The sequence below is a fragment of the Heterostelium album genome, assembly GCF_000004825.1.
Source record: "Heterostelium album PN500 unplaced genomic scaffold PPL_contig17, whole genome shotgun sequence".
Classification (NCBI taxonomy): domain Eukaryota; phylum Evosea; class Eumycetozoa; order Acytosteliales; family Acytosteliaceae; genus Heterostelium; species Heterostelium album.
The window spans coordinates 215,942-231,993 of record NW_008805094.1 but is presented as its reverse complement, the minus strand read 5'-3'; the positions used below and the strand labels follow the sequence as shown (position 1 = coordinate 231,993).

Genomic DNA, 16,052 nt, shown 5'->3' with positions numbered 1-16,052 from the left:
TCTTATCTCTTTATATAATGTTTTTTTTTCTTAAGCAACAAAGATTTAATATTAATATTAATATTAATTTAACTAGATTGAATCAGATTGGATTATATAACCGCTAAAATAATTAGTTATTTAACAAAACAGTGCATAAACTATCTCCATCAAAAGGTCATGTTCCTATATTCTCTCCCCTTTCAAGTGTAAAACAACAGTTGATTTGGATGTTAGAGCTCCACCATTGAACCAATTGAATTTTGGATTATCTTTGAAAATAGCTTCAACCACTTACATCTCTGTTTTTAGTTTACGAAATCCCATCGATAAAAATGTTGCAATATGAACACCAAAACATCGATGTTCAATAATGTTATTGCCTCAATTGACTCTATTCAAATTACTTTTGTGTATATCTCCACAAATATTATTAATAAAACTGGTACATTTAAATTTAATTTAACACGTTGCAACTATCAATCTCATCTTAACACTTTTTATTTTATTTTAAGATCAATTCCGATTGATCAATTCAATTCACCACACACATACCATACACACAAAATGATCCAGTCCCTAATCACACGAAATTAATAAAAATTAATAAAAATAAAAACTATAAAATTCTTATTTCTTTTTCTTTGCCTGAAAAACAAAGTTTCGTTTTAAATCCAAAAATATAATTATTGTTGTTATTGTTATGTTATTATTAATTTATTAATTTATTTAAATTTATATATTTTAAAGGTTATGAGACGGGTGTTGTTTGCTGACTTGAGGATCTAAAACGTTCAAGAAGATTTTGTGTGATGACGAGTTTTTTCTCGGTTGCTTGTTTGTCGTTGACCAATTGATCGTATTGGACTTTGAGGTCGCTGTATGTTTGTTGTACCTTTTGGTATTCCTTTTCGATGTTATCCTTGTTGCTTCTTTCCTTGTCGAGTTGTTGGTTGATAACGTCGGTACGAGCCTTCTCCTCATCGAGACGATCTTGCAATTCTTGAAGAACATCTGACTTTTCAGATGATCCATTTAATCTTACACTATTATTTTGTTGTTGTTGTTGTTGTTGTTGTTGTTGTTGTTGTTGTTGTTCTTCCAATTTCTTTTCTAATTCTTTCAGTTGAGTTTGAATACGTTCGTTGTCTTGTTGCAATTGTGATTTTTCAGATTGGAGTTTCTCTACTTCCGAGGAGAGTTCGCTCTTGATTTGATTGGCCGATTGCTCGAGTTGTTGGCGCAACTGTTCGAGTGCACCATTGTGTTGGTTTCTAAGTGATTCTGACTCGCTGTCCTTGGCAGAGAGTTGTTGACGCAAGTCGGTGATTTGACTGTTGACAGTGGAGTGCTCCGATTGGAGGCTGGCGAGTTCCGAATCCTTCGATTGCAACTGGCTCTTGACAGCGGTATTCTCGGTCTGTAAGGTGTAGATCTCGGAGGACTTCAACTCGATCTGGTTTCTCAACTCGGCAGCTTGGTCGTTGCCGGCGTGGAGTGATTGCAACTCGCTCTCCTTGGTGGAGATTTGATTCTTCAAGTCGGTGATCTGGCTGTTGACGGCGGTGTTTTCGGCCTTCAAAGTATCGATCTCCGAGTTCTTATTGTCCAACTGGCTCTTCAAGTCGGTGATTTGATCGTTGACGGTGGAGTCGGCGGCATTCTTGGCATCCAACTGGCTCTTCAAGTCGGTGATTTGACCGTTGACGGCAGTGTTCTCTCCCTTCAAAGTATCAATCTCTGAGTTCTTGGCATCCAATTGACTCTTCAAGTCAGTGATTTGACCGTTGACAGTGGTGTTCTCTCCCTTCAAAGTGTCAATCTCTGAGTTCTTGGCATCCAATTGGCTCTTCAAGTCGGTGATTTGTGAGTTGACGGTGGAGTCGGCAGATTTGAGTGATTCAACTTCGGCATTCTTGGCATCCAATTGGCTCTTCAAGTCAGTGATTTGACCGTTGACAGTGGTGTTCTCTCCCTTCAAAGTTTCGACTTCAGCATTCTTGGCATCCAATTGACTCTTCAAATCGGTGATCTGACTGTTGACAGTGGAGTCAGCAGACTTGAGTGATTCAACTTCGGCATTCTTGGCATCCAATTGACTCTTCAAGTCGGTGATTTGACCATTGACAGTAGTGTTCTCTCCCTTTAAAGTATCGATCTCTGAATTCTTGCTATCCAATTGACTCTTCAAATCGGTGATTTGACTGTTGACAGTAGTGTTCTCTCCCTTCAAAGTATCGACTTCAGCAGTCTTGGCGTCCAATTGACTCTTCAAATCGGTGATTTGTGAGTTGACAGTTGAATCTGCGGATTTGAGTGATTCAACTTCGGTGTTCTTTCCATCCAACTGTTGCTTCAACGATTGAATCTCTTTGGACTTGTCTTCGAGTTGATCTTGCAACTTCTCGATTTGGAAATCACGCTCGGCAACCTCGTGTGATGCACGCTTGTCTTCGAGTTCCTCTTGTGTCTCGAACTCCTTGATCTTCTGGCTGAGCTCGGCAATGAACGACTCCTTCTCTGCCAACTTCTCGATGAACGACTTCTTCTCGTTCTGGAGAGTCAATATATTACCGCTGAATTCAGTGCTCGACTGGAGCATGGCGTCCTTCTCCTTCTGGATGGTATCGATCTGTTGTTGCAATGATTCCTCACGGCTCTTGCTGTCCTTCTTCAACTGATCCAACTTTTGTTGGAGTTGTCCGGCTTGACCACCAAGTGTTTCACGCTCACGTCGCAACTCCTCTTGTAACTGTTGTGAGTGTTCCGATTGCACTGATTCCAACTTTTGTTGGAGCTCTGCCAACTCTGACGAGAGTTGATCACGCTCACGACGAACCGCTTCAACAGCTGGGTGATCACGTTGAGCCATGTTGGCCACGTAGTTGAATTGGTGGAGTGAAGTGTCTTGGGCGACGACTGGTGCACCCGATTGGATCTGAGTCTCCAACGACTTGATACGCTCGTAGAGACGTGCCTCCGACGACTCCTTGGCGACTTGCAGCTGGATGATTTGGTCGTGTTGCAAATTGATCTTGAAAACATTGTCTTCACGCTCCTTACGAAGCATCGACTCTGTCTCATTCAAACGCTTTCTCAAAGTCGACAACTTCTCCAACTCGGTTGGTGGTTGCTTGACGACCTCCCAACTAGAGAAATCAATCTTCTCCTCCTTGATTGGTTTCATTGGCTTGGCTGCATCGGCATTTACAAACAATGTGTCCTTCTTTGGTAAATTGATTACTGTAGTAGCATTATTTGATTTCTTTGGTTGTTCGACAGCTGGATTGATTGTTATTTTGTTGATTTCAAAACATTAATATTAAATATTTCTCAAAGATCTTGAATCTTGAAAAAGAATAATGTATTTACCTTTCTTTGGCTGTTCAACGACTTTCTTTGGTTGTTCGACTACCTTTTTTGGTTGTTCAACAACTTTCTTTGGTTCTTCAACGACTTTCTTTGGTTGCTCAACAACTTTCTTTGGCTCTTCAACTACCTTCTTTGGTTGTTCAGCAGCCTTCTTTGGTTGTTCAGCAGCCTTCTTTGGTTGTTCAACAACTGGAGTGGCGGCAGCTTTCTTTGGTTGCTCAACAGCTTTCTTTGGTTGCTCAACAGCCTTCTTTGGCTCCTCAACTTTCTTTGGTTGCTCAACAGCCTTTGGAGCTGGTGTTGGAGTTGGGGTTGGAGTTGGTTTTGATTTTGGCTTTTGAGTCTTCTTTGTGGTGTTGTTGGTTGCTTGCTTCTTGGTTGTTGGCGCAGCGTTTTGTGTTGTGTGTTGTTGGAGCTTAGCTTGTTGAGCCTTCTGGAGAGCACCCTTGTAGGTATTGTCTGGCTTTATAACAAAGAAGTAGTATAGATATGCAATCGATCCAACTGCAATCGATAGGTAGATCAGTGCTGAAAACATTTTTCGTGTGATGGTGATGATGACGATGTCTGATTATCAGCTGATGATGGAGTGGTTGAGTGGTGTGTAGTGGAAGTGTTGATGGAGGAGAAAAGTATTTCCAATTACAAAAAAGTATTTTACTATTAAAAAAGAAAGAGAGAGAGAGGAAGTGATGTCTATATTTATAAAAACTTGAAAACTAACTAATTATTGTTTGAATATTCTAACTGACTGATTTATTTACTGTAATGCTAAAAAAAATCTAAAATTAAAATTAAAATAAAATTGAAATAAATTTAAAAAAAAAAAAGAGTCAATATTTATAAATATAATATAATATGATAAATCAATTGATTGTAATGTAATGTTTAAGATTGGGTAAGTTTAGTTTTGTTTTGTTTTGTTTTGTTTTTGGATTGCCTGGAAAAATGATTTTGAATCCAATTTTTTTGCTGCTTTTTTTTTTTGGTAAATGATTTTGTGATTGGTGAAGAATGAATGAGACTGGTTATCTGTCAAATCATATGATAAAAATATGTTTTTTTTTATGTTTTGTTTTTCTTTTATATTTTATTTTTTAGATTATAATATTATTCTTTCGTTTGGGGTTAGAAAGAGAATCTAGATGTATAAGAACAAAACAAATAAGCATGTACAAAGATAAATACATATAAAAATAATATACCTGTGCACCATTACAAAATAAATCATATGATGATTAAATTAAAAATTATTATTATTTTCTTTCAAGTCAACTTTAGTTGTTGAATTGATCATATTCATTTTTTAACACATTTATTTTTAAACTATCTATTTAATTTTTTTTTTTTTTTTTTTTGTTGTTTTTTTTTTTTTGTTTTGTGGTTGGATTGAATTTAGTTTATTTTATTTTGTTTTTGGTGATGGGTGTTTGTTTGTGGTCAATTTTGTTGCAACAAAACACACTGTGATTGAATTGGTGACAAAGACTTTTGAGAACTTGTCATAAAAATAAGTGTTTAAATTTGGTATTGGAATAATGTGATGTTTATTTATTTTTGGTGTGAGTTAGGAATATTAAAATATTCACAATCACATGTTTAAATGAATTGCTTATTTTAATCATTTCTTTCATCTTGAACATATATAAATAGTCCAAACTTATACAATCCAAAATAAATAAACTATGAAATTTATCTATCTGATCTATATTGTTATTATTGTATTATTGTTTACTATTTTTTTTTTTTCGACTGATCAACAAAAAACTTTAAACTTTGTTCAACTAATTTTGAAATAGACATTGAATCTGAAAGGAGGAATAGGGGAATAGGATATATGAAGTAGATTTTTATATTATGATTACTTAAAACGAAGAAGATTATATTGGTGGATGAAAAAACAAAACAAATTGACTTTTTCTTTCTTTCTTTGGTTGGGTTTGATTTGTTTTGATTTGATTTGTTTTGATTTGATTTGTTTTGATTTGATTTGTTTGTTTGAATTGTTATAAATGTTGATTGACTGATTTGTTAGGTTATTTGTTTTTTTTTATAAAGACTGACCTGTTGTTAACTTTAGAGAACTGATAATCAAACGCTTTTGAGGAGTTAGCTTTTTAAATCTTACCTATCTAATGAATCTGTCAATATAAATATATAAAAATAACAAACTATTAATAATAATAATAATAACTTTTCTGAAAAAGATTGAAATGAAGTGTGATATCACTTTTTGTTAAGTGCTCTAAAATTTTTTTTTTTTTTTAAAAAAAAAACTAAAAAAAAAAGGAATCAGAGGAATTTTTTTGTTGTGTTTTTTTTTTCTCTTCGATGACACACTTCGTCGATTTAAGGTTTGACTATTTGAACTTCAATTTTTATTCCCCTCAATGTTTATCAACCAAACAAATTCAATCAAAATTAAATTTTAAAAAAAATCAAAAAAATCAATAATTAAAGATGATCAATTCATTTAAAAAACACCTATGAATTATAGGTTAATACCAATAGTAAAGTTAAAGTTTGTTGATCAACCAATCTTAAAAAAAATAAAGGAACAAACAACTTGCGAAGAAAAATAAAAAGTCTTATTTATTTTCGTGAGAAATTCTTTTTTGAATTTTCTAGTGAGAGTTTGATTGCACTTTCCTTTACTATCGATAATATCTCTTAAAAATATACAGATATTTTGTTATTTCCTTAAAAATAAAGGGAATTGTGAATCTAATAAAAACCGACCTAATAATTATATAAAAAATTCATTTAATAGTTATGTTATTTCTTAGTTAATTCTTATAAACAAATCAAATTAATCTTTAGTTTTTTTATTATGTATTTTTTGTAAATTGCAATGATAATTTAATTAGCTTATATAAATAGATAATTATTGTTTGCTTAAAAATATTGGTGAATTTGAGAACTTTCATGAATAAATAAAAAGAGACAGCCGACTTGAAAAACAAAAGTGATTCTAATTTTTAATTTTTAATTTTTTAATTTTAAATCTTTGATGGTGCAGTAGTTAACTTAATTAGAGTTTACTTTGCTTATTTATCACATCTGCTATCTCTATATCATCATACATTAGATTGAGAATAATAAATGTAATGAGTCAAAGACCACCACCATTATTTCCAGCCTATTCTAAACAACCTCTTTTAAAGAATTCTGTTCCACCGCCACTGCTACCAGCACCATCTTCAGAAGATGCAATACCACCACCTCCACCACCTCCACCACCTCCAGCTGTAGAGGATTCATTGCAACCTCCACCACCACCACCTCCACCACCATCAGATAATACATTACCATTAGTACCTCCACCACCACCTCCACAACCACCAAAGAGAAAGACAGCCGCTGACTTTTTCGATGATGATGATGGTAGTAATGGTAATGGTAATGATAATAATGGTCAAACTTCAACATCAGTATCAAAGTCTACATCGAAATCAAAGAAAGATGGTATAAACAAAGATATAGTTGCCTATGAAAGAGTTAGAGATTATATGAATCAGTCTAGTGACGACGATGATGATCATCATCATTCAAGTAGTAGCGACGATAATGATAACTCAAAGAAACGTAAAAAACAAAAGAAAAAAGAGAAGCTGAAAAAGAAAAAGTTGAAACTTGAATTATCTTATAAACAAAAACAACAACAAAATCAATTGTAAGTGAAGTGATTACAAATATAATAAGAAGAGAAGAAATATAAGGAAATAGAAACAACATTACTAACTTATTATTATTTTATTATCATTTAAAGGTTAACATATAATTATAAAGATGAAACAGATTGGTATGAGAATGACTATAGAGGTAATCTATCGTTAAAGTCAGCAACTACCAATCCACCAAAAGATACATTAAGTTATAGATATGATAGATCGACGGTGATCGGTTTAGATATGGAGTTGAAGTTCACAACAAAGAGTGGTGTCACATTGGTACCTTTACGTCAGTATTCATCCGATCATAATAGTCAAATAGATAGATATTTCAAATCACAATCAACATCAACAACATCAACTATAAAGTTGATAAAATCAGGTGTTGGTGTATCTTTTACAATAGATCCATTCAAGTTACATTTAGATTATATTGAATTATTAGATAGTAGTAGTAGTAATAGTAATGGTAATGAAGATAAGGATGGAGATGGAGAGAATAATAATCTAGATGAACATACCTTAATTCTAAAGAGAAATGCAGAGTTGAATTCAGCGGTGGAGCGATCACCTAATGATATCGATAGATGGATAGAGTTGGCAGACTATCAAGATCATTTCTTGGTGTTCAGTACGAAGCGATCACAACGTGCTCGTATTCCAATCGTTGAGAAGAAGCTGTCGATCTATAGGAGTGCACTCGCAATGAATCCCGATTCCGACGAATTGACAATCCGCTACTTACGACTGGCACAAGAGATATGGGATAGTGAGCAAGTTCGCCAATTGTGGTCGCGTGTCATAGAACGACGTTCACTTGAATACAGTGCAGCATCATCTTCATCGTCATCTAATGTAGATGACTTGATTTCCGAGGATCTATGGAGAGAGTATACCTCTTTTAATATGTCGAATTTCGCTGTTTTCACGATTGGCGATACGCGACAACATTTCGCGAGGTTGGTTCAACTGTTGCTCGCCAAGCGCAGAACGTTGAAACCTAGGGATCACGGGTTTATGGCGAGCGTTGGCAAGGTCGAGGAAGCGCTACTCGGCTTCGTTGGACAGTGGGCAAGGTTCGAGCGACATGCTGGCTACACAGAGCGTGCCATCGGAATGTATCAATCGCTGATTGAATTCAACTGTTTCCTACCGGTGCATTTGGAGCGTGCCAATCAACAGCAACAGATACTTCGCAGTTTCAAATTGTTTTGGGAGGCAGAGTTGCCAAGAGTAGGAGAGAGCGAAGCACAAGGTTGGCTTAACAATCGCGTCGACAACGAAACACAACTCACCATCGAAGAGATGGAGGAACTGCTAAGGGAGCAAGAGTTAGAAGAGCAACAAACCATTCAAAGACAACAACAAATCGATCAACAAGATATATTCAATTTGAAAGTTGAAAACAAACCAGATGATGTCGATGTTGATGATTTAGATAATGAACAGAAACAACAACAAGTTGAAGAAGTAGAAGAAGAAGGAGAGTCTAATGATAAGATGGAGGTAGAAGTAGAAGTGAAAGAGAGAAATGAAAAGAAAGAATGGTTAGAGTGGTCAGAGAAGGAGATGGAGTCAGAGTTGAATAGGTGGATACCCTCGAGAGTGTTAGAGATACCCGATGAAGAGTCACATGATACCGATCGTTTGGTATTGTTTGACGATATTAAGGATATTCTCTTTAGAATGGTAAAGGATGAAGATAAGCTATATTTGGTATATCAATTCCTCGAGTTCCTAGGTCTGCCATTCTCCATTGGTGAGCGTATCAAGCTACCTTATACACATAGATTGCGACGTGAATCATTCCACTCGATTGAAGATAACATCTCAACACTTTTCGAAACGTTAGAAGATAGATCAGAAACAGCTACTACTACAGCAGCAGCATCAGCAGTAATGATGGAAGTAGATAGCAGTGCAATTGGTTTAAACCAGCAACAACAACAGGAACCTGTTTGGAAAGATGTATTTTCAATATTGAAACCACAACCCTTACATAGTAGTAGAGTCGATTTCATCGTAAGAGTATTCCAGCAGTGTATTCAATCGAATATGTTCAAGAAGAACATTGATTTAATCATTAGTTATGTTCAGTTTCTAAATTGGGTCGGTAAGAAGGAGATTGCTGTTACCACACTACTTCAGTTGCTACAATCCAACAGGAATGAAACTAAACTCTACGATTGCTACGCATCATTACTATTCCAACAACAAAAGATACAAGAAGTTAGAAAAGTATATCAAACTGCAATAACAACATTGCAACAACAACAAAAAGGAAACAATAATAGTAATAATAATATTCAACCGATAGATTATCTATATAGACAATATAGTTGGATAGAGGTCGAGTCAATCTACAAGACGTTGAACAACGATACGAGTTTGTTGAAAAAGTTTATACGTTCAAAGCGGTCGTTTGTAGAGATGTTCTCGTTGCCAATTCATATACTTTGTTGCTATGTGGAGGGATCGTTCCAACCGTACTCACCAAAGACAACGCCGCTTACTGGTAGTCGTTTGATCATTGCCAGTAAGAATTACGAGGAGCTGAACAAGTCTACGATCGACCAGTGGCTATGCTACATTATGTACAAGTTGCTGACTGTCGATCTTCTCACGGCAATCGCGATATTCAAACGTGCTATCAACTCAGAGACACTCAACATTCAGCACCACCCGATTGAGCACGAACGTCTCACCGTCAAGTTCATCGAGATGATCACCAAGTTTGCACCGATCATCGGTTCACCGCCGTATCTCATAAAGAATACTATCATTGAGCAACTAGCCAATTACTACGATCATCCACTGCTACTCTGTTCATTCTTGAATTGGGAAGGATCAACATCTTCATCCATTAGAATACGTCAGTATTTCGATTTAAGTTTAACGACAAACAACAGCAACAGCAATAACAACAACAAGAGTAGTAGTAATAATAATAACAAAAGTAAAAGATTAAACTATGGTAATAGTACTATTTTCTGGTTGTTCTCTCTTCGTTGTGAGATGGATAGAATCGGTGCAGGCACCAGAATTAAATCGCTGTTTGAACGTGCTATCAAGTCATCGGCTACCAAACACAGTATTATTCTCTGGCAATTGTATATACTCTTTGAGCGAAGTCGTTCAAGACCAAAGGCGTGCAAAGCACTCTACTACCGAGCCATCAAAGAACTACCTTGGTCGAAATCGATATGGATGCTTGCATTCTCTTCTCAACTATCAACACTATTCACACCCGCCGAGCACAAAGATATCTTACAACTAATGAAAGAGAAACAAATACGTTTAAGATATCATCCAATAACAAGTTAAACTTTATATTATTATAACAAGTTATAGCAAAGTAATAAAAGTAAAGTTTAGTGTATAATAACAACTATAGATCTTTATTAATTATAGTTTAGAAATAAGCTGTTGTTGTTGTTGTTGTTGTTGTTGATTCGATGATGAATCATTAGATAGTCATCTTTTTGTGAATGCTTTTATGACGTATCTTGTAAAAGCAGGGTTCTTTGGTAACCATCTATCTGAGAGATATGAACATGATAGGATGACACGCGAATCAGTATCTTTAATAAAGTTCATTGCTGAACCTGCTAGAATCTCTGCAATACCTTTACCACGACCTGAAGTAGGTACGAATGTATGATAGAAATCAAATTCATTCTCCTGTCTCTTATAGTCTAAATGTGCAACATCTATATCGTATTCATAGAATAGAATAAGACAACTGTAGATATTTATATATATATATATATATTAGAAGGTCAGACTGTTAACATACCACCATTCTCTAGAGTAAGTGAAAAGTTTTTATCTTTATTATGTACAACTTTATCTTGTGATGATGATGATGATGACGATGACGACGACATTATTTAAATTGAACGTTCGAGATAAATCAATCTATTATTTATTTACAAAAAAAGGTGTATATATTATGATTTATTTATTTTTGAAATGAATGGATGAAACAAATAAATGATTTCTAAAATAAGAAACAAGTGAAATTTGAATTGTTTACCTAGATTGGGGTTGTATTAACAAACATGAACTTAATGTTGATAATTAACCAGTTAATTGATAGATTGATTTACTATTATTATTATTATTATTATTATTATTATTATTATTATTATTATTATTATTATTATTTTGCTTAATTATTATCATCTTTATAACCTTGGCTACCTGGTACAGGTTTACTCTCCCAATTTGATAAATCTACTTTCTTTGTCATTTTCTATTGTTTGTTTTTATGAATGAGTATATATATAGTTAAAATTAAAGATAGTATCAACAATATACCTCATATTCTTCTTCTAAACTTGTTGTTTTTCTCTTGTTTGGATCACCTAAACGTTTTTGATCCCAACGATCATATTTATGACCCATGAAGTGCTGTAGTGCTAAAAATGAAATACCAGTCACACCTAGCATAGGTACAACTGTGTACATCAAAGAATTCTTTTTAAAATTGAATCTCATCACTATCTTTAATGTATAAATGATACAGAAAGAATTTGAATTACAAAGAATAAAATTTTTTGTTGTTTTTTTTCACTTTTCACCAAAGGTACAAAAAAAAGGGAATCATCCCAAATTTCTATTTTGGGATCCAAATATTTACACAGGGGTGATATGACCTAATTATTATTGTGGTTTCCTTAACCCTTACTATCATTTGTTTGGGATAGTTGTTATCCACACATTCATTTTTGATTTAAAAACTTGGAAAAATCATTATTTTTGATAGAAAAGTTTCCAAGTTGTTAAATGCAAAAATGAATGTTTTTTGGTTTTATTATAAATCTAATGTAAAAATTTTTTTTATTTTATTTAAATATATGACATCTCAAAATAGCAGAATTCAATTTTATTTCTATGTGATTAAATTTTTAATAATAAGAATTAAATTTTGGAAGTTGCATCTCAAATAGAAATGGATAACCTTTTATAAATGACATTTGTTTATTTTACTATTTACATTTAATTTTTTTTCAAAATATTTATTTATATTTTAATATATAATTGAAAATTAATTTGCTATAAATTCTAGTTTTCAATCTATAAGAATGGGATCATCATATTTCAAAGGTTGTATTTTTCCAGAAGAAATAAAGATGAACATCAAAGTACAACCCTTTCCAAAAAACGTTGTCAACCAAGAGTTAGTCTTGGACACATACTTGGGAATCAGTACTGGAAAGGATTCATCTGGTACTAGTACTCGCCACTACTTTGTTTTAGTAGACATCTATGGAGAATCAAATGATGAAATAGTATTAGGAATGGAGTTCCATTTGAATTTGCCAAATTATGGTACTTCATTGGAAGTAGGTTTTTCTTCATTCCGTGGTTGCCGTTCCCCAATTCACACAAAGCTCATTCGTCTTGGAAAGATACCTTCTGTCATTCTTGAGGGAAGCCAACAAGTCGACTGTACCGAGCCAAGTCTCCTGTGCTCTGGGGCTCTAGTAAGATACAATTTCTTCATTAAGAATATATGCAAAGGTGAAAGAGTTTGGGGTTCTGAGGTGAATTGTCAGAAATATGCTCGTTTTCTTGTCCAGGACTTGCAGCTTGAGTGGCCGGAAAATATATCAGTTGCCAGCGATGTTTATCCAGGTATAGTTGACATTTTCGAGGATTTCCAAGAAACTATACCTGGATAAACATCCTATGTTCGTTGACATTTATGCTGAAATTCAAGATTCAACAATGGTTTTAAAAAATTTAAAATTATTTTTACAACCTCAATATATATCATTTTATTAAATAAAAAGCTTTCAAAAAATATAATTTATCTTTTATTTCTTTTTATTATTTAATTTTATTTATAAAAGAATTTATAAGAAGTATTATGATTGTTTTGATTAAAGCTATTCATTAAGCATTGTTAAAATTTGAATATACATATGTATATTTATTGATAAGCAAGAATGATTACTGTTCACACTTTTCTTACATTGGTCTGCAGTTATTCTCCATGGAAGGATGCTCCTATATCCTCAGAATGATCATCTACACGAATTGGATACTTGAAATGACAACAACTCTTTGGTGCTTCAATATCTGATTCACTATCATCAGATTCAATTTCCATCTGGTTAGATGTATCAGAATCGTCTTGATCTTTACTTTCCTCATTCTCTCTCTTTAATTTCTTTCTTGGTTGATTATTATTATTATTATTATTATTATTGTTGTTATTGTTAGTTCTTATCTTCTTTTTCAATGCTCTGATTATAGGTCGAGCTTTGTTCGAGTCAGCTTCTATATATTCATTGATAAATCGACTAATGAAATCTTTGTGTGTGTGGTAAAAAATATCTTCACCAAAATCAAAAAATTTCGCTAGTTTTAGTTTGATATCACTAACTGTGTTTGTAATGATTAACATCTTCAACTCCTTCTTTTCATCATCATCGATTGGAATGATATCATCACACTGACATTCAATATGAACATGATCGTGATCATGTCCACGTCCATTACCATGTCCATTACCATGCCCATTTCCATTCCCTTTTCCATTCCCATATCCAAATCCATATCCATGTCCATACCCATTTCCGTATCCATATCCATTTCCATTCACATTCCCATATCCATGTCCATACCCATGTCCGTGTCCATATCCATATCTAACATTATCATCACCATTATCTTCTTCTTCAGGCTGGAAACGTTTAAGTTGTTTCTCTTTCTCTTTTTCATTCTCTTTTTCCTTCATCTTTCTCTTCCTCCTTTTCTTTTTCTTTCTCCTCCACCTTCTCTTTCTCTTTCTCCTCCGCCTTCTCTTTCTCTTTCTCCTCCACCTTCTCTTTCTCTTTCTCCTCCACCTTCACCTTCACTTTCTCTTTTTCATTCTCTTTCTCTTTCTCTTTTTCTTTTTCTTTTTCTTTTTCTTTTTCTTTTTCTTTTTCTTTTTCTTTTTCTTTTTCTTTTTCTTTTTCTTTTTCTTTCTCTTTCTCTTTCTCTTTCTCTTTCTCTTTCTCTTTCTCTTTCTCTTTCTCTTTCTCTTTCTCTTTCTCTTTCTCTTTCTCTTTCTCTTTCTCTTTCTCTTTCTCTTTATCTTTCTCTTTATCTTTTTCTTTCTCTTTCTCTTTTTCTTTTTCTTCTTCATTTTCTTTATAGAATCTATCCATTATTTGGTCAATTATTTGTTTCGCTGAAGTCTGTACACCCAAATATTGTTGTTTGATTTGTTGAAATGACTCCTCTTTGCGTTGTAGACTGATTGGTGGATCTGGCGCTTTTCGTTCATCGATCATCTTTTGTATTGTTTCCTGTTTTTGTTGTGCAATATCCATCCATACTTGAGTTTGTTCTCGATTGTACTGTGCGGTTTTCATCCAATTCTGAATAGAATGTTTGTTTTGTTCTGTTATTTTTGCCCAATTGTTCAATGCCACTTGATGTTCTTCCACCATTATTTGTCTAGCCTTTAAATTCTCTTCGTGTTGTCTCTGTTGATACTGTCTCTGATTCTCCACCATTTCCTCCCAGCTTTTGATTGTCTCTTGTTTGTGTTCCAGCTCCTCTTGATGTTGATCGGCCATCGTTTGCATCGCCTTCAAATTATCTTCGTATTGTTGCTGTTGATAATCTCTTTGATTCTCCACGATTTCCTGCCAGCCTTTAGTTGTCTGTTCTAGCTCCTCTTGGTGGCGTTTCTTAAGTTGTTGTAACTGTAGTTGCAAATTCAGTATTAACTCTTTCTGTTTATCGATTGTTTGTTGTTGTGTTGTGAATATCTGTTTTTGCGCACTCGTGTCCTCTAGTCTCAGTGGTAGTTGTCGTTGCCAACTTTGTATCAACTCTTTTTGTTTTTCAATTGTTTGTTGTGTTGTGACTATCTGTTTTTGCAAACTTGTATCCTCTAATTTTGGTTTTAATGGTAGTTTTATATCATTATTATTATTATTACTATTATTATTATTTTTACTAACTGGTTGTGGTGGTGTTTGTGTTATCATATTCTTCTGATTACTAGCAATTCGGTCATCTATAAACTTTCGATAAAGTTTAACACGTGCATCTATCATTTCTTGATCTCTATTAACTATTTCCTATTATTATTATTATAATTATTATAATTAATATTAATTCATTGTTGTAAAACTATATAACTTACAACCAAATAAAGATATTGATTAACATCTTTTTTACCTTTTCTCTTGACCTGGTGTGAACTAAATATAAAGGTAATTAATTTCTGTTCATTTAGACCAATGAATCTATCTAAATAGTGATTAAAGAGTTCATCCCTCTTGACCAATTGGATGTTTTTATTATACGATTCTATAAATATAATATTACACAACAAGTTAATATGAATGTTAGACATCATCAGAAAATATGTAATGACATACTCTCTGAGATAACAGCATACTCTAAATCAATAAGCGGTTTAAAGTAATCTCTATACTCGTTAGCCATTTTTGATTGCTGCACTGAATAGATATATTAAATCTATTTATTTTTTCTACAATTTTTAAAAACTTTTAGATTTTATCTGTAGTGTGTTTGATTGTAACAATTGATTGCAAAATCATATAAAATCTGTTATAATTTATTTGAGCACAAAACCAACGCAAAGAATCTAACTCCCAATTTGAATCTTCTTGTGTGGTAAACCAACCAGTTAGTAAAAAACAAAAAAGTAAAATTTAAAAAAAATAGGTTTGACTGTATTGAACTTGTTATTAGAAATAGAACTTGAATATTAAGATTTAATATTTTTGTTTGAAGTCTAGGGAATAGTAAAACACCATCAACCAAACCAACACAAAGTAGTTCAGTTCATAATTCCATACCATCTCCCGCTTCATTTCCTCCAACAAACACATCAAGATTAAGAAAATCTACACTAGATAAATCACCTTCTAGAGAACAATATCTAATTAAAATGGAGAAAGAAAACGTATTGGCGAGAAGGGGTGGTGATAAATAATAAGATATTACATTAAATATTTAATTCAAATGTTCTTTAAAAAAATTTGCAAAAAAGGT

General features: G+C 33.4%; 7 protein-coding genes across 7 annotated transcripts; 2 read left to right on the top strand and 5 right to left on the bottom strand.

The window, feature by feature from the left end:
* Nucleotides 1–730: 730 nt before the first annotated feature.
* On the bottom strand, nt 731–3,889 carry zipA (zipper-like domain-containing protein; the record flags this gene model as incomplete). The annotated part of the gene is made up of 2 exons (XM_020578449.1): nt 731–3,261; nt 3,352–3,889. The coding sequence occupies 2 exons, from the start codon at nt 3,887–3,889 to the stop codon at nt 731–733; spliced, it is 3,069 nt and encodes a 1,022-aa protein (XP_020431684.1).
* A 2,569-nt stretch (nt 3,890–6,458) lies between these two features.
* PPL_07613 (nuclear exosome regulator NRDE2) lies at nt 6,459–10,346 on the top strand (the record flags this gene model as incomplete). The annotated part of the gene is made up of 2 exons (XM_020578448.1): nt 6,459–7,024; nt 7,121–10,346. The coding sequence occupies 2 exons, from the start codon at nt 6,459–6,461 to the stop codon at nt 10,344–10,346; spliced, it is 3,792 nt and encodes a 1,263-aa protein (XP_020431683.1).
* Nucleotides 10,347–10,496: 150 nt separating this feature from the next.
* PPL_07612 (GNAT family N-acetyltransferase) lies at nt 10,497–10,909 on the bottom strand (the record flags this gene model as incomplete). Its single annotated transcript, XM_020578447.1, has 2 exons — nt 10,497–10,764; nt 10,815–10,909. 2 exons carry the CDS (start codon nt 10,907–10,909, stop codon nt 10,497–10,499), a joined length of 363 nt encoding a protein of 120 aa, XP_020431682.1.
* Nucleotides 10,910–11,102: 193 nt separating this feature from the next.
* Nucleotides 11,103–11,718, bottom strand: PPL_07611 (uncharacterized protein; the record flags this gene model as incomplete). The annotated part of the gene is made up of 3 exons (XM_020578446.1): nt 11,103–11,192; nt 11,343–11,528; nt 11,713–11,718. The coding sequence occupies 3 exons, from the start codon at nt 11,716–11,718 to the stop codon at nt 11,103–11,105; spliced, it is 282 nt and encodes a 93-aa protein (XP_020431681.1).
* Nucleotides 11,719–12,109: 391 nt separating this feature from the next.
* On the top strand, nt 12,110–12,709 carry PPL_07610 (uncharacterized protein; the record flags this gene model as incomplete). The annotated part of the gene is made up of 1 exon (XM_020578445.1): nt 12,110–12,709. One exon carries the CDS (start codon nt 12,110–12,112, stop codon nt 12,707–12,709), a length of 600 nt encoding a protein of 199 aa, XP_020431680.1.
* A 305-nt stretch (nt 12,710–13,014) lies between these two features.
* PPL_07609 (uncharacterized protein) lies at nt 13,015–13,625 on the bottom strand (the record flags this gene model as incomplete). Its single annotated transcript, XM_020578444.1, has 2 exons — nt 13,015–13,485; nt 13,545–13,625. The coding sequence occupies 2 exons, from the start codon at nt 13,623–13,625 to the stop codon at nt 13,015–13,017; spliced, it is 552 nt and encodes a 183-aa protein (XP_020431679.1).
* Nucleotides 13,626–13,750: 125 nt separating this feature from the next.
* PPL_07608 (uncharacterized protein) lies at nt 13,751–15,479 on the bottom strand (the record flags this gene model as incomplete). Its single annotated transcript, XM_020578443.1, has 3 exons — nt 13,751–15,109; nt 15,175–15,341; nt 15,413–15,479. The coding sequence occupies 3 exons, from the start codon at nt 15,477–15,479 to the stop codon at nt 13,751–13,753; spliced, it is 1,593 nt and encodes a 530-aa protein (XP_020431678.1).
* Nucleotides 15,480–16,052: the final 573 nt, after the last annotated feature.